The following is a 24,791-nucleotide window of genomic DNA, read 5'->3' on the forward strand; positions in this document are numbered from 1 at the left end:
GAGGTTATATTTTCATCCCTGTCTGTCTGTTTGTTTCTCTGGTGTTTGTTTATCCGTTTGTTTGTTGAAATTTCAATGTCGAAGATTTTTCAAGTATATTCGTGGGTCGATTTGTTATTCTGTTTGTTTTTTACTTGGCAACAAAAATTTCACCAATGCAAGTATGTTGGTCTGTTGCATTTGTTTGTGTGTGTGTCTGTTTGTTTTTTGTCTGGCCACAGTTTTCAAGCAATTTTTCTGAAATGTTTTGTGTGTGGTGACCAGCCAAGGAGGGCAACGCTTAATTCTGGTGAACATCCAGATCTGTATCTGGACCTGAGAATTTTTTTGAGTGATTCTTCACCATTGAGAGATAGGGCCAAAAACAATGTAAAGCATGATATCTCCAAAAGTTGTGGACGACTTGTGACAAAATAAGGTGGATGAGTTGGTTCGGTTACGAGAGCAAGCCGATTGGATTTTGGTTTCCTCCTTCCCATCAGTGGGATACAAAATGTAAATTGTCCAACCTCTCGGAGGTATCAGCTCCATGACGTGCCGATCCGTTTCGACAAGTGTGGCTCGATGAGTGATTGTTTTTTTTCTGTCTGTCTGTCTGTCTGTTTGTCTGTCTGTCTGTGTCTGTCTGTTTGTCACATGATGTTTGGCCACAGTTTTCAAGCAATCGTTCTGAATTTTTTTTGTTTTTGTGGGTGACCGACCAAGGATAACAATCACAACACTTAATTTTGGTGAAAATCCGGATCTGAGAACTTTGTAAGTGATTCTTCACCATTGAGAGATTGGGCCATAAACGATATGTCGCACAATTTCTCAAAAAGTTTTGGATCGATTCGGACGAAACTTGGGGGGCAGGTTGAGAGAGCCACGAGGAAGAATTGATTCCGTTTTAGTGAAGATCCGAATCCAGATCTGGATACGACAGTTACTTAATTTTTTTCCCACAAATTGCACTCATGTGGGAATCATTCCACACATCACATTCAAATTCACATTTGGATTTTATAAAATAAATCATGAAATTAGAGACATCAAGTCCCACTCTGAGGACATTTAAGGATGTAAAGCCGGTAGTCTCGCCTGCATGAAGTTGTGAATATGAAAATCCCCTCGAAAGGAGAAGGCCAATGTGTGCCGGTTCCCTGTCCTGGAGATGTTGAACGGGTCCAGATGCTGTTTGAAGGTGTTTGGTCCGAATGGGTTCATACATTCCACGTCAGACAATTACTAAAGCAAAGGTATAGTGGGCCAAACGACCACCGGCCGTGAGCAGGCACAGGTATAGCGGGCCAAACGACCACCTGCCCTGAGCAGGTCCAGGTATAGTGGGCCAAACGACCACCTGCCATGAGCAGGCACAGGTATAGTGGGCCAAACGACCATCTGCCATGAGCAGGCACAGGTATAGTGGGCCAAATGACCAATTGCCATGAGCAGGCACAGGTATAGTGGGCCAAACGACCACCTGACATGAGCAGGTACAGGTATGGTGGGCCAAACCACCACTTGTCGTGTGCGGGTTTTGTTAAATATGTTGATGATGACAAGATTGGAATAAAACACATAAACGGAGTCACGTGGAAACATCTAGAATGTTCCATGTTTGTGTAAATATCATTGTTTTAATAAATCCTCGGAGTGAAATAAAATGATAATTTGGGTGAAATTCCTGATTGTGAGTGCGCACCTGTGTGACGTCAGAGTAACAGGTGTTCGAGTTTTTGTATAAAAAGGTAAAAAAAAACCCGTTCGTTTTGTCCTTCCCTTCTCTGTCCCGTGGTTCAGGTTCCCGGTCCCCACCTGGTGGGTCTCACCTTGATTTAACCCTTGTCGGTCCAGGTAATCCCCGTTTCTCTCCCCGTTAAACGGTTCTCTGTTTGAACGTGATGGCCGTGGAGGTTCAGACCGTCGGTACCAAGGTGGGTTCGTTGGTTCTTCATCTGAACCTGGTGGATGGAGTTCGAGTTCGAGTTCGAATCTGATTAGTTGGGATAACTTGAGCAAATCCCCGGGGATTTAAATGATTCGTTTGAATTGTTTTAATGGAGGTGAACTGATGGACATGTGTGGTGGGTTGGGGTTTGGGCCCTTCCTGTATGTGTTACACCCTAAAGTTGTGGTTTGTTTAAACATCCAATTTCAATGTAAACGGTTCATGTGAATGTTCTCTGAAGGTTTGAATCCCCATCCTCCTTTAATCTACTAATCCCTCATTTGTAGAGCAAACCTTTTTAATGTGGCCTGACAGTGTTTGGTAGTGAGACTCGTGATCGTTTATACAAATAGACTCGTGCAGTCAAAAAAAAAAAAAAAAAAAAAAGTGTGTGTGTTTGATTAACTCATTGTGCAGGTCCAGATAACTTTACAATGTTGGCCGTTGTTGTGCAAATGTCACAAAACCATTGGGCTGGTGTCGTCGTACCCGAACCCACACAGTGTCAAGAAGTTCAAAGATCAATTGTCATAAATGTAAAGATAATTGATTTCAAAATTGAAGTACGAGGTGTTAAAATGATGTCCTGAAACATTTGTAGCGATATTTATATATATATATATATATATATATATATATATATATATATATATATATATATATATATATATATATATATATTTTAAACTGCACCACACGTACTTCCCCAACCACTGCAGGGTCAATGTATCTGAAGAAAAAACAACTATTACCAAAGGTCATGAACGCAAAAATACTTTGAAGATCATCACACAAAACCACACTAGGTGTGAGTAAGTAACACATTGTAACTAAACTAAATTTGTAAATTGTAAAACTCTCTGCCACCACCAAGTTATTGGGAGGTACCCGGTCCATTCACACCACATGAGGCCCCAGCACATGGTACGTGTTACTCACATTGTAGTTTTTGTAATTTGAGAGATGTGTCTGTGTATAAATTATTTTTTGTTCTCTATTTTAAATTATTTCCCCACTTTGTGTACTTTAACAGTTTAAAATGAATAAAAAACATGGAAGTGGACCAGTTGAGCCAGTGTTCTGGTGGTTTTACTCTGCTAGTTTCATTTTATTTTCCTCCAACAAACGTTTTTTGTGCAGCGTTTATTTTCTTGCTTGTATATATATATATATATATATATATATATATATATATATATATATATATATATATATATATATATATATATATATATATATATATATATATATATATATATATATATATATATATATATATTCATGACACAGTGTGAGTGAATGCAGAAGACATGATGTTCAATGTGTGAGGTTGCTGAGCTCGTGTTCCATTGTGTTTCCTGATGAGTCTCTGCTTGTTTGCTCTGAGGTGTAAAGGCACAAACTAAATGATGGATGTTCATGTAACCTGTACTGATAAGGTGAGGTTGGGGCTTTGATATTTGATTCCCAGGATCAGATCTTTTCACAAGAATATTAAAAGTTAATCCCTTGCTGTTTCAGAATGAGATCCTCATTGTGTTAACCTCGTTCTTGTCCACAGAATGTGGTGCAGAGATTGTATTCACTCCCGTTGTTCAGTTCTGCCATGGATGAGTTGGCTCAGTCCTACAAGAGAGGGAAGGAGTCTCTGCCTGTTCTTCTCTCTGTGGGTAATATGGTGGAACAGGGAGTTACGGGAGTAACTGTGATCGTCTCCAGTGGGATCCAACCAATCGCCAGGATTCTTCATCCACAGAGTGAGTGATTCTGTGCACATCGGACGTGTCTGAAATTCTGTTTATATATTTATTTTAAACTTTAACTTTGTGGACTTTTTGTTTTTATTTTTTCCCATCTATTCTCAGTTAAGTTTGTTGACGAACTCGCTTGCCGGGGTCTGGATATTGTGGAAGTGAAGGTCCCGATCTTGCTGCAACCTGCCAACAAGGTACAGGGAATGGGGGAAGTGATTGAATCTTTCTGTCGTGAAATGAAATGTAATTTGGTGGAGACGTGTACATGTCTGTTTTCAACTGGAGAAATAAATGAATCTTGTAATTTAAATGTTCCCCTGTGCAGTAATTGATGGACATTTCCTCGTCCGCAGGTTCTTGATGATGTGAAGAAGAACTTACAAAATGCTCAAAAACAAATGGGAGTCTTTCTGGATTGGTCCAAGTCCCAGGTCGGAGCGGGTTTGGAGAGATCCAAGCAGGCCGTGTTGGACGGTACAGACGCTCTCCTGAAAACCAAGTTTGGACAGGTGCTCATGTCTGGTGCAGATTCGATGCTTTCTCAAGTGGATGGATACCTGCCTCAAGATCACACAGGTAAGATTATGAAGTGTGGACGATGCTGTTTTTTTTATTTTAATTTTTCATTCTTCTTTCAAGACATATTTGTACATCCTACAGAAGGTGAGAGTAAGGAAGAGAAAGTTGTCATACCAAGCTCCTCGGCTCTTGACTTTTACCGTCGGTTCTTTGCTGTATCAAGCAAGGCCGGGCAGGAGCTGTTCAGGAAGAGTTCTTCCGGGATCCAACTTGCTGCAGAGAGCGGTCGTGTCTATTTAACCGACATTCTAAAATCTCGAAACACTGTGTTCGACTCGATGCAGAAGACGCCGTTGAACGGGGAAAAGCCCGATTCCGCTCGCTCTGGTGATATCTGTAAATCGAGTGGTGCAGAGGCTCTGGGTAAACAAAGCAAATGAGAAGGTCTGCAGCTGATTTCTCATTTTGTAATTGATTGTTTGTTCAGCTTCACATTGGATTTCCTGGTTTTGTTGGTCATGGAAATAAAATTCTTGCTGAAAGTGATATTTGTTTTTTGTTCCTCAATTCATTCTTTTCTTTGTTGCAATGCAGCGCTGCATTGGAGTCAGGAAGAACCTGAAGAAGCAAAAAAAAAAAAAAGGAAACATGGTCATTTGAGGGATGATCTGGGCTGACTTTTATTTTGTCATATTCTTTCAGGCTGGTGGATGTGGAGTTTTGGAGCAGGCAGGAGTTAATATATTTTTTTAATGTTATCCAGTGTAAGGGACTGAGTTACCTCAATTGTTTTTTGTTTTTGTTCCGATGCAGATTTTTGGGTTAATTTTTTTTTTGGGCTTTAAAAATTCTCGAACCCCAAGTCTGCCAATATTTCCACCAAAGTATTTATATTTTGATAGCGTACTTTGTTGACATCACAGGTGACGTGGCATAGCCATCATTTATATGCATATATAAACCCCCAAAAACTTCACCTCGATCTCTAAGCGTGAAATGGAAAACCGTCACTTCCCACAATGAACTCCCCAGAGGAACACTTTTTGTTTGTTGTTGTTGACTGGTGAAGCGGTGTCTCGGTAAATTTGACTGCTGCGTGGGAATAATTTGAAATTTCTTGAGCGTCATCTACGCAACAATTCAGTTGGGGGGGGGGGGGAAAAATTCCGTCACCGCCATTTTGACACACTTCCAATCACATGATAAGCATTGCCTCCACAATTTAACATCAGGACCATGTCCGAATGTTTTAACCCAAATTTGGTAGCATTCTGACTGTTTTGTCTGGTGAAGAAATGGACTCTGTCGGCCATTTTGACCTAAATTTTTGCGTAGAAATGACTGTTCGACAGCCATATTGTTTTGAGAAAAAATAAATTTAATCTTCAGAATGGCAAGACAGATTGAGGTGAAGCTTTGCACACACATTCCCCATAACATCCTTTTACAAATTTGTTAATTTACAAATGATAGGTCACTTGATTTGCTGCTGATATTGAATTTACCCTCAAACATCTCCAAAATGGTTCGATCAAGGAGAAACTTCACAAACGTATTCTCCTTGGTTAGTGGATACAAGTTAGTTCATGAATAATTGATGGTCAGATGGTTTGTCAGCCAGATTGCATTGGAAAAAGAAATTAAATGTTTTCTCATCACTTACCCAACCAAAGCCAAACTTGGCAACTATAAATAACTCCATGCCTGCATATACGATAAAAATTATGTCACATGGTTTGGTGGCCATCATGGATAGAAAAAGGAACTTTGTCCGATCAACACAAAACTTAAACATGATCGACTACCCAATTAGAGGGCGAATTTAAATTTATTATTTAATAGATCATGTAGTATGGCAGCCATATTGGATTGAAAATTCAAAAATTTTAAAGTCTTCTCTGAAACAGCTGAACAGATCAAGGTAAAACTTTACAGATTTGACAACCTATCCATGACAAAAAGTTCCCACCTCCTTTTGATGTTGGACACATCATTTAGCAGCTATATTCGATTGAATGACAAATATTAAATAACGTTTATTCTGGAACCACTGCATCAATAAATGTGAATCTTCACAGTTATGATGCAACAGTCATGTGGAATGAAGGATTTAAATTTCAACCCAATCGGCAACACGGTTTGGCAGCCATATTGAATTGAAGGAAAAATATTGAATAATATATACTCTGGAACCACTGCATCAATGAATGTGAAACTTCAAAATGATAATCCTGCCAGGATGGGGAAAGTAAGTTAAATTTCAACCAAACAGGCCACATGGTTTGGCAGCCATAATAATTTAATTATTTGAATCTGAGAACTTTTAGAATTTTTTGTTTTGCATAAGGCTCACTTGGCTGCACCTGCATGGGTTTGAGGGGACAGCAGTGACAATTCGATCAATACCGATGATGGCCCCAGGAAAATGGTCAATTGTGTACCAAATAAATGGATGGAACGTGGCCTGTTCTTCGGTCCATAACTTGTGAATCTCACGTCGTGCAGAAACGTGTGGAGCCTTATAAGATTCAGGGAATCCTGCTGATGGTGCCCACATGTATTAATTTGTGTTCACTTTACTTAAACACCAATTCAATTGCTACAGACTATGGATTCAGGAAAAAGGGCTAACTGCTTACATAATAAATAGATTGAATTTGGTGTTTTGCTGCGTCCAAAACTCATCAATCCCACAAAGTAGAGAGGTGCATGTGAGGGGGGCTTACAATTACTCTGGGGAGTTCCGGTTTACCTTGTGGACCCACGGTGACGTTTCCCGCACATTTCTTGCTTCGTGTTCAGGTAATTGAAATGCCAATTCAATTGATACCGACGCTATCCCCACTAAAAAGGGCTAACTGCATACGTAATAAAGAGATTGAACACTTTGTGTGACTCGGTTCGTAACTCGTCAGTCCTGCGTTATATCGAAACAGGTCGGTATTTGTATCAAAATCGGGCGTCTGGGTACCCGGTCATCACTGCCAGCAGTCATAAAGTGGCAGTTCTAGTTATATATAGATATATATATTCTTTTTTTTTGGCGCAAGACATCAAATTTATACTTATCAGATAAAGCTTTCCACTTGTATAATTGACTTAATGAAGGCACCTATGACATAAATCTTTCTCAATGGGGAGTTCTTGACATGTTCTGAGTAAAAAAAAAAAAAAATTCCCATGGAGCAGTTTCAGACAGAGGTCCAATGTTTTTCTTTTCCAACATGGCTGCAACACCAAATGACCTATGGCTTCACAATTATCACTGAAAAATCTACATGAGTCACTCATGTTGAAAATTTTGTGTCTCACTGAAGCTGTTTCAGAGAAAATGAATTTAAAAAGGAATAAACAACCAACATCACGGGGGAAAGATGATTGGACCACTGGGCCCTGGACGAATGTTATCACCCAAATTTGGCAGCATTCTGCATGCTGGGTCTGGATAAGAAGATTGTTAAAGTCATTTTGTATTTCCACCCCCCCCCCCCCCCTCCCCCCAATTGATGAAGTTGGCAATTTTGATACATTTCTGGCCAAGTGATTGACATGACTGGCAATTTAGCATCCCTACCCTGGTCTAATGTAATAACCCAAATTTTGTGGGTCTGGAGAAGAAAATTTTGGAAGGAATTTGCACGACCACCATTTTGACACACTTCTGACCATGTGACCAGCACAGCCTCCACAATTTAGCAGTACAATCCTAACCTAATGTCACCAAGATTTGGTAGCATTCCGACTGGTGGTTCTCGAAGATTTTTGAAGGAATTTATGCGGTTTCCCAAAAATTGACGAAGTTGGCCATTTTGACAAACTTCGCATCATGTGATCAACATGGCCTCTTCATTTTAACATCAGGAGTGTGTTGTAATCCATCCATCCATTGGGACCATACTCTGTGCAGAGCGGTGGTGCTGCCTCAACAGTCTCCTGGGTTATTGGGCACAATCCTGGATGGATCGCCAATTCGATGCAGGATACCAGCATGCTGGCACTCATTTTGCCAACGTCAGAAGGATGACAGTTTGAATGAACCAAACCTCGTATTACTTCAACATCCAAGCAGGATTCGAACTCAGGATCCTCAGATACCAAGTCCACCACTCACCACGAGCTATTACGCCAACATCAGGCATGTGTTCTAATGTTTTAATCCAAATTTGGTTGCATTCTGACTGGTGGGCCTGGAGAAGAAGATTGTTGAAGAAATTTACATGATTTTCGAAACAATTGATTGTCGGCCATTTTGACACACTTTCGGTCACATGATCGGCATGAGTCACGCAATTTAACATCCCAACGCTGACCTGATATTGTAACCCAAATTCTGTAGCATTCTGATTGGTCGGTTTGGAGAAGATTTTTGAAGGAATTTGTGTGACTGCCATTTTGACACATTTCCGGTCACATGATAAACATGAGTTGCGTATTTTAACATCCCTACCCTGGCCTAATGTTGTAACCCAAATTTGGAAGCATTCTGACTGGTGGGTTTGGAGAAGATTTTGGAAGGAATTTGCACGACCGCCATTTTGACACATTTCCGGTTATGTGATGGGCATGACCTCCACAATTTAACATCCCGACCCCGGCCTCATGTTGTAACCCAAATTTGGAAGCATTCTGACTGTTTTGTCTGGCGAAGAAGATTTGTGAAGAAATTTACTCTGTCGGCCATTTTGACCTAAAGTCTTGTGACCAGAACGAGGTTTGCAATCCCTGTTGCCAGTAAGGAGAGGAACGTTGCTGTGAAATTTCTGCCGTATCAGCCCAGTGGTTGGGTTGGCGAAGTTGAAAAAGAATATGGACGGATGGACGGATGGACGTACAGATGGTTCACGATGACAATACCTGATCTGGAATATAAATTCCAGAGAAGCAAATAATGTGGAGATATCAAGGGGGCCTTTGAAGGGGGTATGTCTACCTCGGGTAGAACAATGGCCAACCTCTGTTTTTTATCATGTATTTTTTTTTTTTCAATTCATCGATGCGTCACATTTATGAAATGGATTGTCGGCTAAAAATATTTTAGGTTTATCTTTGTTTTTCAGCCATTTGCATGGTTATGCTGAATTTTCTTTTAAGTCTTTAAATATATTAAGAAATGGAAATAACTTTGCGAATGAAGAACATACAGACGTGGATTTAAGCCAAAATTAATCTTTCTGTGTTTTCTACTTGTTCCAACACATTTTTCTTTTTTGTATACCTTGTCAAGGCTCGTATGAGAGTTAACACACAATGCACAGGAAGGGGAGTGTGAGACAAGAGGGGGTGGGAGAGGGAAGGACAAAACAGAATGGAACAGAGACATTAGGAGATCTGTGGAAGGGAGAGGGATGGGGCATGGAACATGGGATATACAATATGGATATTACAGGGACTTTCAGGAAGGAAAGCAGGGAATTTGAAGGAAGTGGGTTTGAGGTGGATTTATGGAGTATAAAGTCATCATGAAGTGATCACTCAGCACTTACACGTCCCTAATTTCCATCAATCCAAGATGGCCGCCACTATGAAACATGTTCAACTTCAGAACATTATTTTGCACCTTCTGGATGGAATTTTTGAATTATCTAAAGTTTTAAAATGATCTCCACATTCAGGAGGAGTTTTTTTAAATGAGCAACTCTTTGATAGCATTTGCCCTTTATTTGCATATATCCAATATGGCTGTCACCGTTTATGATAATTAAATTTGAGGAAATCTGGCTCTTTTCGTGTTGAAACCGCGTGATTTGACTCCGTTTGAAAACTTATTTTTCTTTTTCTTTTTCATTTTATCTCCGCCACCGAGGGTGGAAGGAGGTTATATTTTCATCCCTGTCTGTCTGTTTGTTTTTCTGGTGTTTGTTTGTTTGTTTGTTTGTTGAAATTTCAATATCGAAGATTTTTCAAGTATATTCGTCGGTCGATTTGTTATTCTGCTGTTTGTTACTTGGCAAAAAAAATTTCCCAAGTTTGTTGGTCTATTGCATAAGTTTGTGTCTGTCTGTCTCTGTTTTTTGTCTGACCACAGTTTTCAAGCAATCGTTCTGAAATGTTTTGTGTGTGGTGACCAGCAAAGGACGGAAACGTTTATTTCTGGTGAACATCCAGATCTGTATCCGGATCTGAGAATTTTTTTGAGTGATACTTCACCATTGAGAGATTGGGCCAAAAACAATGTATGTGATATCTCCAAAAGTTGTGGACGACGTGTGACAAAATGAGGTGGATGAGTTGGTTCGGTAAGGAGAACAAGCCGATTCGATTTTGGTTTCCTCCTTCTTATCAGTGGGATACAAAATGTAAATTGTCCAACCTGGTGGAGGTATCTGCTCCATGACGTGCCGTTCTGTTTCGACAAGTGTGGCTCTACGAGTGATTGTTTTTTCTGTCTGTCTGTTTGTCTGTCTGTCTGTTTGTCTGTCTGTCTCTTTGTCACACGATGTTTGGCCACAGTTTTCAAGCAATCGTTCTAAATTTGTTTTTTGTGTTGTCGGTGACCGGCCAAGGAGAACAATAACAATGCTTAATTTTGGTGAATATCCGGATCTGAAAACTTTTTAACTGATTCTTCCCCATTGAGAGATCGGGCCAAAAATTATATAGTCCTGTATAACATGATATTTCAAACATGTATTGGGCTCGATATGTTCTCGTGGATCAGGTATTACGTGATGGAGGTATGTACTCTACCGAGTGCCCTTCTCATCTTTACAATTTCCCTGCAAACTGCCATGTTGGAAAGAAGTGTTGCACACTCTGTTCAGTTGGAATGTTTCCTTGAGACCTTTGACTTAAGCAAACTGCTTGGCGAGCGGGAAGGAAGACGTGTCCACCTGTCGTATGTGTTACCTTGAACATCTTTATGAATTAAATAATAACAGAAACAACTCTTGTTCACAGAGATGATGTAATCATTCCACAAATCACATTCAAATTCACATTGAGATTTTATTGAATGAATCATGAAATCAGAGACATTAAGTCCCACTCTGAGGACATTTAGGGACGTAAAGCCGGTTGTCTCGTCTGCATGAAGTTGTGCACATGAAAATCCATTCGAAAGGAGAAGGCCAATGTGTACCGGTTCTCTGTCCTGGAGATGTTGAACGGGTCCATATGCTGTTTGAAGGTGTTTTGTGGGAATGGATTCATACATTGAACGACAGAAAATCGATAAAGCACAGGTATAGGGGGCCAAACCACAACCTACCGTGAGCAAGCACAGGTATAACGGGCCAAACGATCACTTGGCGTGTGTAGGTACAGGTATAGTGGGCCAAACGACCACCTGCCATCAGCTGGTGCAGGTCTCGTGGGCAAATGACCACCTGCCGTGTTCGGGTTTTCTTTGACATGTTTATGATGACAAGATTGGAATAAAACACATAAACGGAGTCACGTGGAAACATCTAGAATGTTCCATGTTTGTGAAAATATCATTGTTTTAATAAATCCTCAGAATGAAATAAAATGATAATTTGGGTGAAATTAATGATTGTAAGTGCGTACCGTTGTGACGTCAGAGGAGCAGGTGTTCGTGTTTCTTGTATAAAAAGGTAAGAAATTCATTCGTTCGTTTTGTCCTTCCCTTCTCTGTTCCGTGGTTCAGGTTCCCGGTCCCCACCTGGTGGTTCTCACCTTGATTTAACCCTTGTCGGTCCAGGTAATCCTCCCCGTTTCTCTCCCCGTTTCTCTCCCCGTTTCTCTCCCCGTTTCTCTCCCCGTTTCTCTCCCCGTTAAACGGTTCTCAGTTTGAACGTAATGGCCGTGGAGGTTCAGACCGTCGGTACCAAGGTGGGTTCGTTGGTTCTTCATCTGAACCTGGTGGATGGAGTTAGAGTTCGAGTTCGAATCTGATTAGTTGGGATAACTTGAGCAAATCCCCGGGGATTTAAATATGATTCGTTTGAATTGTTGAAACGTTTTAATGGAGGTGAACTGATGTACAGGTGTGGTGGGTTGGGGTTTGGGCCCTTCCTGTTTGTGTTACACCCTGAAGTTGTGGTTTGTTTCAACATCCAATTTCAATCCAAACGGTTCATGTGAATGTTCTGAAGGTTTGAATCCCCATTCTCCATTAATCTACTAATCCCTCATTTGTATAGCAAACTTTTTAATATGGCCCAACAGTGTTTGGTGCTGAGATTCGTGATGTAATAAAAACAAAAAAACAAATTGTGTTTGTGTGTGTGTGTGTGTGATTATCTTTGTGCAGGTCCAGATAACTTTACAATGTTGGCCGTTGTTGTGCCAATGTCACAAAACCATTGGGCTCGTGTCGTAGTTCCCGAACCCACACAGTATCAAGAGGTTCAAAGATCAATTTTCAAGAGAAATGTAAATATAATTGATTTCAAAATTGAAGTACGAGGTGTTAAAATGATTGATGTCCTGAAACATTTGTAGCGATATTTATATATAAATATATATATATATATTTTAAACTGTACCCCACGTACTTCCCCAACCACTGCAGGGTCAATGTATCTGGAGAAAAAAAAAATGATCAAAAATCATGAACGTAAACTTACTTTGAAGATCATCACACAAAACCACACTTAGTGTGAGCAAGTAACGTTGTAACTAAATTAAATTTGTAAACTGTAAAACTCTTTGCCACCACCAAGTTATTGGGAGGGACCCGGTCCATTCACACCCCATGAGGCCCCAGCACATGGTACGTGTTACTCACATTGTAGTTTTTGTAATTTGAGAGATGTGTCTGTATAAATTATTTTTTGTTCTCTATTTTACATTGTTTCCACACTTTGTGTACTTTAACAGTTTAAAATGAATAATAATTAACATGGAAGTGGACCAGTTGAGCCAGTGTTCTGGTGGTTTTACTCTGTGCTGGTTTCATTTTATTTTCCTCCAACAAACGTTTCTCTACTTCAAGGTAGAATAGGCAGCGTTTTTCTTGCACACACATATACAGAATATATATATATATATATATATATATATATATATATATATATATATATATATATATATATATATATATATATATATATATATATATATATATATATATATATATATATATATATATATATATATACAAATGACACAGTGTGAGTGAATGCAGAAGACATGATGTTCAATGTGTGAGGTTGCCGAGCTCGTGTTCCATTGTGTTTCCTGATGAGTCTCTGCTTGTTTGCTCTGAGGTGTAAAGGCACAAACTAAATGATGGATGTTCATGTAACCTGTACTGATAAGGTGAGGTTGTGGCTTAGTTTGATTCCCAGGATCAGATCTTTTCACAAGAATATTAAAGTTTAATCCCTTGCTGTTTCAGAATGAGATCCTCATTGTGTTAACCTCGTTCTTGTCCACAGAATGTGGTGCAGAGATTGTATTCACTCCCGTTGTTCAGTTCTGCCGTGGATGAGTTGGTTCAGTCCTACAAGAGAGGGAAGGAGTCTCGGCCTGTTTTTCTCTCTGTGGGTAATATGGTGGAACAGGGAGTTACGGGAGCAGCTGTGATCGTCTCCAGTGGGATCCAACCAATCTCCAGGATTCTTCATCCACAGAGTGAGTGATTCTGTGCACATTGGACGTGTCTGAAATTCTGTTTATATATTTATTTTTAATTTTAACTTTGTGGACTTTTTTGTTTTTATTTTTTCCCATCTATTCTCAGTTAAGTTTATTGACGAGCTCGCTTGCCGGGGTCTGGATCTTGTGGAAGCGAAGGTCCCGATCTTGCAGCAACCTGCCAACAAGGTACGGGGAATGTGGGAAGTGATTGTGAATCTTTCTGCAGTGAAATGTAATTTGGTGGAGACGTGTGTATGTCTGTTTACAACTGGAGAAATAAATGAATCTTCTAATTTCAATGTTCCTCTGTGCAGTAATTGATGGACATGTCCTTGTCCGCAGGTTCTTGATGATGTGAAGAAGAACTTAGAAAATGCCCAAAAACAAATGGGGGTCCTTCTGGATTGGTCCAAGTCTCAGGTCGGAGCGGTTTTGGAGAGATCCAAGCAGGCCATGTTGGACGGTACAGACTCTCTCCTGAAAACAAAGTTTGGACAGGTGGTCATGTGTGGTGCAGATTCGATGCTTTCTCAAGTGGATGGATACCTGCCACAAGAACAGACAGGTAAGTTTGTGAAGTGTGGACATGATGCTGTTTTTATTTTTCATACTTCTGTCGAGAATAACACTTGTACGTCCTACAGAAGGTGAGAGTAAGGAAGAGAAAGTTGTCATACCAAGCTCCTCGGCTCTTGACTTTTACCGTCTGCTCTTTGCTGTATCAAGCAAGGCCGGGCGAGAGCTGTTCATGAAGAGTTCTTCCGGGATCCAACTTGCTGCAGAGAGCGGTCGTGTCCATTTAACCGGCATTCTGAAATCTCTCAACAAGGTGTTCGACTCGGTGCAGAAGACCCCGTTGAACGGGGAAAACCCCGATTCCACTCGCTCTGGTGATATCTGTAAATCGAGCGGTGCAGAGGCTCTGGGTAAACAAAGCAAATGAGAAGGTCTGCAGCTGATTTCTGATTCTGTAAATGTTTGTTTGTTCAGCTTCACATTGAATTGAATGGATTGGGTTTCCTGGTTGTTGGTAATGGAAATAAAATTCTTGCTGAAAGTGGTTTTTGGTCCTCAATTCATTCTCGTCATGCAGACCGTCATTGTTTCAGTTTAACAGCCCGTCATTCTTGGATAAACCCGAATTCCTTTTGTGAATCCCCCCCCCTTTCCCAATTCAAATGGAACACCAAATGCAGCGCTGCATTGAAGTCAGGACGAACCTGAAGAAGCAAAAAGGGAAAGATGGTCATTTGAGGGAAGGAGAGATGATCTCGACTGACTTTTAATTTGTGGATTTGGAGTTTTATTATTATTTTTTTTTATGGTATCCAGTGTAATGGACTGAGTAACCTAAATTGTTTATCCTTCTGTTTTTGTTCTTCCGTTGCAGATTTTTGGCTTAAAATTCTCGAACCCCAAGTCTGACAAAATATTTTCACCATCGTATGTATCATTTGATAGCGGACTTGATTGACATCTCAGGTGGCTTGGTACGGCCGACATCGTGAAAAAAAAAATATATATATATATATATATATATAAACCCCCAAAAACTTCAACTCTGTCTCAAACCGTGCAATGGAAAAATGTCACTTCACACATGTTAATGAATTCCCCAGAGGAACTTTTTTTTTTTTTTTTTTTTTTTTTTTTTGACTGATGAAGCGGTGTCTTGGTAAATTTGACTGCTGCGTGGGAATGATTTGAAATTTCTTGAGCGTCATCTACGCAACAATTCAGTCGGGGTGAAAAAAATTGACCATCGGTGACTGGTCGGCAGCCATTTTGTTTTGAAAAAAAAAAAAATAATTTTAATCTTCAAAATGGCAAGACAGATTAAGGTAAAACTTTGCACACACATTCCCCATAACATCCTTTTACAAGTTTGTTAATTTATCATTGATAGGTAATATGGTTTGGTGATCATATTGAATTTACCCTCAAACATCTCCAGAATGGTTGGTCAGATCAAGGGGAAACTTGAAAAAGGTATTCTCCTTTGGGAGGGAATATAAGCTTGCTAAAGAATAATTAATAGGTCACATGGTTTGTCAGCCGTATTGGATTGAAGAAAACTATATATTTTCTCTGGAATGACAACCAATCGAAGCGAGACTTTGCAAGTATCGAACACCATGGTGACATGAATAGTAAAAAAATTATGTCATCACAAGGTTTGGCGGCCATGTTAGAGAGAGAAATGAACCTCAACCGATTAACACGAAACTTCACATGCATGCTTCCCTACCTGCTTGGAGGGAGAATGAAAATTTATGATGTCATAAGTCATAGGGATTGTCAGCCATATTGGATTGAAAATTAATTAATTTTTAAATTCTTCTCCAGAATGGGTGGACAGATTTTGGCAAAACTTCATGCACACTTTCCCCAAGACATTATTTTACAACTTTGTTAATTTCTAATTGATAGATCACATGGTTTGGTGGCCATATTGAATTTACCCAAAAACCTTCAAACATCTTCTCCAGAACAGCTGGTCAAATCAAGGGGAAACTTCACTCACGTATTCTCCTTGGTTGGTGGATATAAATTAGTTCATGAATAATTGATGGTCAGATGGTTTGGCAGCCATATTGCATTGAAAAAAAATTAAATGTTTTCTCTGGAATCACTTACCCAACCAAAGCCAAACTTGGCAAATATCATCGAACTCCATGCCTGCATATACGATAAAAATTATGTCACAAGTCACATGGTTTGGTGGCCATCTTGGATAGAAAGAGCCACCTTGTCCGATGAAACTTAACATGATCCACTACCCAATTCGAGGGCGAATTTAAATTCTACCAATGGCGTAAGACATCAAATCTATCCTTATCAGACAAAGCCTTCAACTGTCAGAAGTGACATAATGAAGGCACCTATGACATAAATCTTTCTCAATGGGGAGTTTTTGACATGTTCTGAGTAAAAAAAAAAAAATTCCCATGGAGCAGTTTCAGACAGAGGTCCAATGTTTTTCTTTTCCAACATGGCTGCAACACCAAATGACCTATGGCTTCACAATTATCACTGAAAAATCTATATGAGTCACTCATGTTGAAAATGTTGTGTCCACTCAAGCTGTTACAGAGAAAATGAATTTAAAAAGGAATAAACACCCAACATCACGTGGGAAAGATAATTGGACCACTGGGTCCTGGCCGAATGTTATCACCCAAATTTGGCAGCATTCTGACTGTTGGGTCTGGATTAGAAGATTTTTGAAGTCATTTATATTTCTCCCCCCGCCCCCCAAATTGATAAAATTAGGCAATTTTGACACATTTCTGGTCAAGTGATTGACATGACTGGCAATTTAGCATCCCTACCCTGGTCTAATGTAATAATCCAAACTTTGTGGGTCTGGAGAAGAAAATTTTGGAAGGAATTTGCACGACCACCATTTTGACACACTTCTGACCATGTGATCAGCACAGCCTCCACAATTTAGCATTACAATCCTAACCCAATGTCATCAAGATTTGATAGTATTCTGCCTAGAGGGTCTCGAAGATTTTTGAAGGAATTTATGCGGTTTCCCAAAAATTGACTAAGTTGGCCATTTTGACAAACTTCGGGTGATGTGATCAACATGGCCTCTGCATTTTAACATCAGGAGTGTGTTGTAATCCATCCATCCATTGGGACCATACTCTGTGCAGAGCGTTGGTGCTGCCCCAGCAGTCTCCTGGGTTATTGGGCACAATCCTGGATGAATCGCCAATTCGACGTAGGATACCAGCATGCTGGCACTCATTTTGCCCACCTCAGATGGATGACAGGTTGAATCAACCCCACCTCGTATTACTTCAACATCCAAGCAGGATTCGCACTCAGGATCCTCGGATACTAAGCCCACCACTCACCACGAGCTAGTAAGCCAACACCAGGCATGTGTCCTAATGTTTTAATCCAAATTTGGTTGCATTCTGACGGGTGGGCTTGGAGAAGAAAATTGTTAAAGGAATTTACATGATTTTCTAAACAATTGATTGTCGGCCATTTTGACTCACTTTCGGTCACATGATCGGCATGAGTTGCGCAATTTAACATCCCTACGCTGACCTGATATTGTAACCCAAATTCTGCAGCATTCTGATTGGTGGGTTTGGAGAAGATTTAGGAAGGAATTTGCATGACCGCTATTTTGAAATATTTCCGGTCATGTGATCGGCATGACATCCGCAATTTAACATCCCTACCCTGGCTTAATGTTGTTACCCAAATTTGGAAGCATTCTGATTGGTGGGTTTGGAGAAGATTTTGGAAGGAATTTGTGTGACCGCCATTTTGACACACTTGCAATCACATGATAAACATGGCCTCCACAATTTAACATCAGGACCATATCCAAATGTTGTAACCCAAATTTGGTAGCGTTCTGACTGTTTTGTCTGGCGGAGAAGATTTGTGAAGAAATTTACTCTGTCGGCCATTTTGACCTAAAGTCTTGTGACCAGAACGAGGTTTGCAATCCCTGTTGACAGGAAGGAGAGGAACGTTGCTGTGAAATTTCTGCCGTTTCAGCCAAGCGATTGGGTTGGAGAAGTTGAAAAATAAGATGGATGGATGGATGGACAGACGGTTTGCGATGACAATACCTTATCTGGAATATGAATTCCAGATAAGCAAATAATGTGGAGACATCAGAGGGGCCTTTGAAGGGGGTATGTCTACCTCGGGTAGAACAAAAGCCAACCTCTTTGTTTTTTTATCATGTATTTATTTATTTTTCAATTCATGGATGTGTCACATTTCTGAAATGGATTGTTGGCTAAAAATATTTTGGGTTTATAATTTTTTTTCAGCCGTTTCCATGGTTATGCTGAATTTTCTTTAAAGTCCTTAAAAAAATTAAGAAATGGAAATAACTTTCCGAATGAAGAACATACAGACATGGATTTAAGACATAATTATGTTTTCTGTGTTTTCTACTTGTTCCAACACATTTTTCTTTTTTTGTTGACCTTGTCGAGGCTCATATGAGAGCCAACACAAAATGCACAGCAAGGGGGGCTTGAGATAAGAGGGGTGGGAGAGGGAAGGACAAAACAGTGAGGAACAGAGACATTAGGAGATCTGTGGAAGGGAGAGGGATGGGGCGGGGAACATAGGGTACACAAGATGGACACCACAGGGACTTTCAGGAAGGAAAGCAGGGAATTTGAAGGAGGTGGGTTTGGGGTGGATTTATGGAGTATAAAGTCATCATGAAGTGATCACTCAGCACTTACACATCCCTAATTTCCATCAATCCAAGATGGCCGCCTCTGTGAAACATGTTCAACTTCAGAACATTATTTTGCACCTTCTGGATGGAATTTTTGAATTATCTAAAGTTTTAAAATAATCTCCACATTCAGGAGAAGTTTTTTTAAATGAGCAACTTTTTGATAGCATTTGCCCTTTATTTGCATATATCCAATATGGCTGTCACCGTTATGATCATTAAATTCGAGGAAATCTGGCTCTTTTGGTGTTGAAACCGCGTGATTTGACTCCGTTTGAAAACTTATTTTTGTTTTTCTTTTTATTTTATCTCCACCACCGAGGGTGGAAGGAGGTTACATTTTCGTCCCTGTCTGTCTGTTTGTTTCTCTGGTGTTTGTTTGTCCGTTTGTTTGTTGAAATTTCAACGTCGAAGATTTTTCAAGTATATTTGTCGGTCGATTTGTTATTCTGCTGTTTGTTGCTTGGCAACAAAAATTTCACCAAGTATGTTGGTCTGTTGCATTTGTTTGTGTGTCTGTCTGTTAGTTTTTTGTCTGGCCACAGTTTTCACGCAATTTTTCTGAAATGTTTTGTGTGTGGTGACCAGCCAAGGACGTCAACGCTTAATTCTGGTGAACATCCAGATCTGTATCCGGACCTGAGAATTTTTTTGAGTGATTCTTCACCATTGAGAGATTGGGCCAAAAACAATGTATGTGATATCTCCAAAAGTTGTGCACGACGTGTGACAAAATGAGGTGGAGGAGTTGGTTCATTCACGAGAACAAGCCGATTGGATTTTGGTTTCCTCCGTCCCATCAGTGGGATACAAAATGTAAATTATCCAACCTGGTGGAGGTATCGGCTCCATGACGTGCCGTTCCGTTTCAGACAAGTGTGGCTCGAGGAGTGATTGTTTTTTCTGTCCGTCTGTTTGTCTGTCTGTCTGTCTGTCTGTTTGTCTGTCTGTCTCTTTGTCACACAATGTTGGGCCACAGTTTTCAAGCAATCGTTCTAAATTTGTTTTTTGTGTTTGTCGGTGACGGGCCAAGGATAACAATAACAATGGTTAATTTTGGTGAATATCCAGATCTGAGAACTTTTTAACTGATTCTTCCCCATTGAGAGATCGGGCCAAAAACAATATAGTCCTGTGTAACATGATATTTCAAACATGTATTGGGCTCGATATGTTGTCGTGGATCAGGTATTACGTGATGGAGGTATGTACTCCACCGAGTGCCCTTCTCATCTTGACTACTTCTATGCAAACTGCCATGTTGGAAAAAAGTGTTGAACACTCTGTTCAGTTGGAATGTTTCCTTGAGACCTTTGACTTCAGCAAACTGCTTGGCGAGCGGGAAGGAAGACGTGTCCACCTGTCGTGTGCGGGTTTTCTTTGACATGTTTATGATGACAAGATTGAAATAAAAGACATAAACGGAGTCACGTGGAAACATCTAGAATGTTCCATGTTTGTGTAAATATCATTGTTTTAATAAATCCTCGGAGTGAAATAAAATGATAATTTGGGTGAAATTCCTGATTGTGAGTGCGCACCGTTGTTACGTCAGAGGAACAGGTGTTCATGTTTCTTGTATAAAAAGGTAAAAATTCGTTCGTTTTGTCCTTCCCTTCTCTGTCCCGTGGTTCAGGTTTCCGGTCCCCACCTGGTGGTTCTCACCTTGATTTAACCCTTATCGGTCCAGGTAATCCTCCCCGTTTCTCTCCCCGTTAAACGGTTCTCGATTTGAACGTAATGGCCGTGGAGGTTCCGACCGTCGATACCAAGGTGGGTTCGTTGGTTCTTTATCTGAACCTGATGGATCGAGGTCGAGTTCGATTTCGATTTCGAATCTGATTAGTTGGGGTAACTGGAGCAAATCCCCGAGGATTTAAATATGATTCGTTTGAATTGTTGAAACGTTTTAATGGAGATGAACTGATGGACAGGTGTGGTGGGTTGGGGTTTGCGCCCTTCCTGTATGTTACACCCTGAAGTTGTGGTTTGTTTCAACATCCAATTTCAATCCAAACGGTTCATGTGAATGTTCTGAAGGTTTGAATCCCCATTCTCCATTAATCTACTAATCCCTCATTTGTATAGCAAACTTTTTTTTAATATGGCCCAACAGTGTTTGGTAGTGAGACTCATGCTGTTATAAAAACAAAAAAACAAATTGTGTGTGTGTGTAAAATTACCTCATTGTGCAGGTCCAGATAACTTTACAATGTTGGCCGTTGTTGTGCTAATGTCACAAAACCATTGGGCTCGTGTTGTCGTACCCGAACCCACACATTGTGAAGAGGTTCAAAGATCAATTTTAATTAGAAATAAATATAATTGATTTCAAAATTGAAGTACGAGGTGTTAAAACGATTCATCTCCTGAAACATTTATAGCGATATTTAAATATAAATATATATATTTTAAACTGTACCACACGTACTTCCCCAACCACTGCAGGGTCAATGTATCTGGAGAAAAAAAAACTATGACCAAAGGTCATGAACGCAAACATACTTTGAAGATCATCACACAAAACCACACTTGGTGTGAGCAAGTAACACATTGTAACTAAACTAAATTGTAAAACTCTCTGCCACCACCAAGTTATTGGGAGGTACCCGGTCCATTCACATCCCATGAGGCCCCAGCACATGGTACGTGTTACTCACATTGTAGTTTTTGTAATTTGAGAGATGTGTCTGTGTATAAATTATTTTTTGTTCTCTATTTTAAATTGTCGTTTCCACACTTTGTGTACTTTAATAGTTTAAAATGAATAATAAAAAACATGGAAGTGGACCAGTTGAGCCAGTGTGCTGGTGGTTTTACTCTGTGCTGGTTTCATTTTATTTTCCTCCAACAAAGGTTTCTCTACTTCAGGGTAGAATGGCAGCGTTTATTTTCTGACACATACACATACATATACATGACACATTGTGAGTGAATCCAGAAGACATCATGTTCAATGTGTGAGGTTGCCGAGCTCGTGTTCCATTGTGTTTCCTCATGAGTCTCTGCTTGTTTGCTCTGAGGTGTAAAGGCACAAACTAAATGATGGATGTTCATGTAACCTGTACTGATGAGGTGAGGTTGTGGCTTTGATATTTGATTCCCAGGATCAGATCTTTTTACAAGGATATTAAAAGTCAATCCCTTGCTGTTTCAGCATGAGACATCCTCTCATTTTAAACTTTGTTCTTGTCCACAGAATGTGGTGCAGAGATTGTATTCACTCCCGTTGTTCAGTTCTGCCGTGGATGAGTTGGTTCAGTCCTACAAGAGAGGGAAGGAGTCTCGGCCTGTTCTTCTCTCTTTGGGTAATATGGTGGAACAGGGAGTTACGGGAGTAGCTGTGATCGTCTCCAGTGGGATCCAACCAATCGCCAGGATTCTTCATCCACAGAGTGAGTGATTCTGTGCACATCGGACATGTCTGAAATTCTGTTTATATATTTCTTTTTATCTTTAACTTTGTGGACTTTCATTTTTTAAATTTTTTTCCCATCTATTGTGGAGAAGGATTGCGGTTGTTTCAGGCAGTTGTTGAAGTTTTCCCTTCCGCATGTTCCATGTTAAGTTATTTCTCTGATCTTTGAGGTTCACACAATGTGTTTTCTCAGTTAAGTTTGTTGACGAACTCGCTTGCCGGGGTCTGGATCTTGTGGAAGCGAAGGTCCCGATCTTGCAGCAACCTGCCAACAAGGTATGGGGAATGGGGGAAGTAATTGTGAATCTTTCTGTCGTGAAATGTAATTTGGTGGAGACGTGTATATGTCTGTTTACAACTGGAGAAATAAATGAATCTTGTTATTTAAATGTTCCTCTGTGCAGTAATTGATGGACATGTCCTTGTCCGCAGGTTCTTGATGATGTGAAGAAGAACTTACAAAATGCTCAAAAACAAATGGGAGTCTTTCTGGATTGGTCCAAGTCACAGGTCGGAGCGGGTTTGGAGAGATCCAAGCAGGCCGTGTTGGACGGTACAGACTCTCTGCTGAAAACCAAGTTTGGACAGGTGGTCAAGTCTGGTGCAGATTCGATGCTTTCTCAAGTGGATGGATACCTGCCACAAGATCAGACAGGTAAGATTGTGAATTGTGGACATGATGCTGTTTTTTTTTTTGTTTGTTTTTTCCTTTCTTAGTTCTTCTGTCGACTAATACTTGTACATCCTACAGAAGGTGAGAGTAAGGAAGAGAAAGTTGTCATACCAAGCTCCTCGGCTCTTGACTTTTACCGTCGGCTCTTTGCTGTATCAAGCAAGGCCGGGCAGGAGCTGTTCAGGAAGAGTTCTTCCGGGATCCAAGTTGCTGCAGAGTGGTCGTGTCCATTTTACCGGCATTCTCAAATCTCTCAACACGGTGTTCGACTCGGTGCAGAAGACCCCGTTGAACGGGGAAAAACCCGATTCCGCTCGCTCTGGTGATATCTGTAAATCGAGTGGTGCAGAGGCTCTGGGTAAACAAAGCAAATGAGAAGGTCTGCAGCTGATTTCTCATTTTGTAAATGTTTGTTTGTGCAGATTCACATTGAATTGAATGGTTTTGGAAATGGAAATAAAATTCTTGCTGAAGTTTTTTTTGGTCCTCATTTCATTCTCGTCTTGCAGACCTCATCCAACAGCCCGTCATTCATGTATAAACACTTCCTTGTTCGTGAACCCCCCCCCCCCTTCCCAATTCAAATGCAGCAATGTGTTCATCAGGAGGAACCTGAAGCAAAAAAAAAGATGTTTGAGGGGAGGAGGGATGATTTTAAGTGACTTAATTTGTTCTTTATTATTTAAGGCTGGTGGATATGGAGATTTGGATTGAGCAGGATTTTATTTATTTTTGTTATGGTATCTCAAAAGGACTGAGTAACCTATAAAAAATTCTGACGCAGATTTAGTGTTTTTTTTTTGTTTTTTTTTGCCTTTAAATATTTTGGGCAACTTGGTCTGATCAAAATATCTTAACCATCGAATGTATCTTTTTTTTATGGCATATCTGATTGTGACGTCATAGGTGATGTGGTATGGCCTTTATCCTGGAAACAAACAAAAAAAAAAAACCCCAAACACTTGACCTCTATCTCACCATGCAGTGGAAAAAAAAATTCACTTCACATATGTTAATGAACGACCGAGGGGGAACATCTTTTTTTTTTTCTTTTTTTTTTGTAAGTGGTATCCCAGAAAATTTGACAATGCTGTGTGGGAAGAATTTGAAACTTCAGCATCATCTATGCAACAATTCACTGCAGGAAAAAAATTATGACATCGGTGACTTTTCGGCAGCCATATTGTTTTTAAAAAAAAAATCATTTTTTAATCTTCAGAATGGCAAGACAGATGAAGGTGAAGCTTTGCACACACATTCCGCATAACATCCTTTTACAAGTTTGTTAATTTATAATTGGAAGGTCACATAGTTTGGTGGTCAGATTGAACTTACCCTCAAACTTCTCCAGAATGGTTGGTGAGATCAAGGGGAAACGTCACAAACGTAATTTACTTGGTTCGGGAACACAAGTTTGTTCCTGAATAATTCATGGGTCACATGGTTTGTCAGCAGTATTGGATTGAAGAAAATATTAAATATTTTCTCTGGAATGACAACCAATCGAAGTGAAACTTTGCAAGTATCATCGAACACCATGGTGATATTCATGGTAAAAACAATTATGACATCACATGGTTTGGTGGCCATCTTGGAGAGAGAAAATGAACCTCAACCGATGAACACAAAACTTCACATGTGTGTTTCCCGACCCCTTGGAGGCAGAATGAAAATTTATGTTAAAGGTCATAATTATGGTTTGTCAGCTTTATTGGATT

At 40.0% G+C, this 24,791-nt stretch overlaps 2 protein-coding genes and 1 pseudogene across 3 annotated transcripts; all 3 read left to right on the plus strand.

Annotated features, from left to right (window-relative positions):
• Window positions 1-1,886: 1,886 nt before the first annotated feature.
• On the plus strand, window positions 1,887-4,653 carry LOC147009223 (perilipin-2-like). The gene is made up of 5 exons (XM_085862502.1): window positions 1,887-1,919; window positions 3,495-3,690; window positions 3,799-3,881; window positions 4,041-4,263; window positions 4,348-4,653. The coding sequence occupies exons 1-5, from the start codon at window positions 1,887-1,889 to the stop codon at window positions 4,644-4,646; spliced, it is 834 nt and encodes a 277-aa protein (XP_085718628.1). The 3' UTR covers window positions 4,647-4,653.
• A 7,074-nt stretch (window positions 4,654-11,727) lies between these two features.
• Window positions 11,728-14,803, plus strand: LOC147009224 (perilipin-2-like). Its single transcript, XM_085861632.1, has 5 exons — window positions 11,728-11,759; window positions 13,548-13,743; window positions 13,853-13,935; window positions 14,092-14,314; window positions 14,394-14,803. The coding sequence occupies exons 2-5, from the start codon at window positions 13,662-13,664 to the stop codon at window positions 14,690-14,692; spliced, it is 687 nt and encodes a 228-aa protein (XP_085717758.1). The 5' UTR covers window positions 11,728-11,759; window positions 13,548-13,661; the 3' UTR covers window positions 14,693-14,803.
• An 8,033-nt stretch (window positions 14,804-22,836) lies between these two features.
• LOC147009225 (uncharacterized) lies at window positions 22,837-23,673 on the plus strand (annotated as a pseudogene). Its single transcript, XR_015052762.1, has 2 exons — window positions 22,837-23,055; window positions 23,152-23,673. The product of XR_015052762.1 is annotated as an uncharacterized LOC147009225 (transcript).
• The last annotated feature ends 1,118 nt before the right edge of the window (window positions 23,674-24,791 follow it).

This window comes from Eptatretus burgeri, chromosome 17 (genome assembly GCF_056783735.1).
Source record: "Eptatretus burgeri isolate ZD-2024b chromosome 17, Ebu_testis_v1, whole genome shotgun sequence".
Classification (NCBI taxonomy): domain Eukaryota; kingdom Metazoa; phylum Chordata; class Myxini; order Myxiniformes; family Myxinidae; genus Eptatretus; species Eptatretus burgeri.

Excerpts from the sequence above, each read along its gene's own strand:
- LOC147009223 (XM_085862502.1), top strand. The coding sequence starts at position 1,887 with ATGGCCGTGGAGGTTCAGACCGTCGGTACCAAG. Across the intron at positions 3,691-3,798 it reads CAGGATTCTTCATCCACAGA|TTAAGTTTGTTGACGAACTC; the intron begins GTGAGTGATTCT and ends ATCTATTCTCAG. Across the intron at positions 4,264-4,347 it reads CCTGCCTCAAGATCACACAG|AAGGTGAGAGTAAGGAAGAG; the intron begins GTAAGATTATGA and ends TACATCCTACAG.
- LOC147009224 (XM_085861632.1), top strand. The coding sequence starts at position 13,662 with ATGGTGGAACAGGGAGTTACGGGAGCAGCTGTGATCGTCTCCAGTGGG. Across the intron at positions 13,744-13,852 it reads CAGGATTCTTCATCCACAGA|TTAAGTTTATTGACGAGCTC; the intron begins GTGAGTGATTCT and ends ATCTATTCTCAG. Across the intron at positions 13,936-14,091 it reads TGCAGCAACCTGCCAACAAG|GTTCTTGATGATGTGAAGAA; the intron begins GTACGGGGAATG and ends CCTTGTCCGCAG.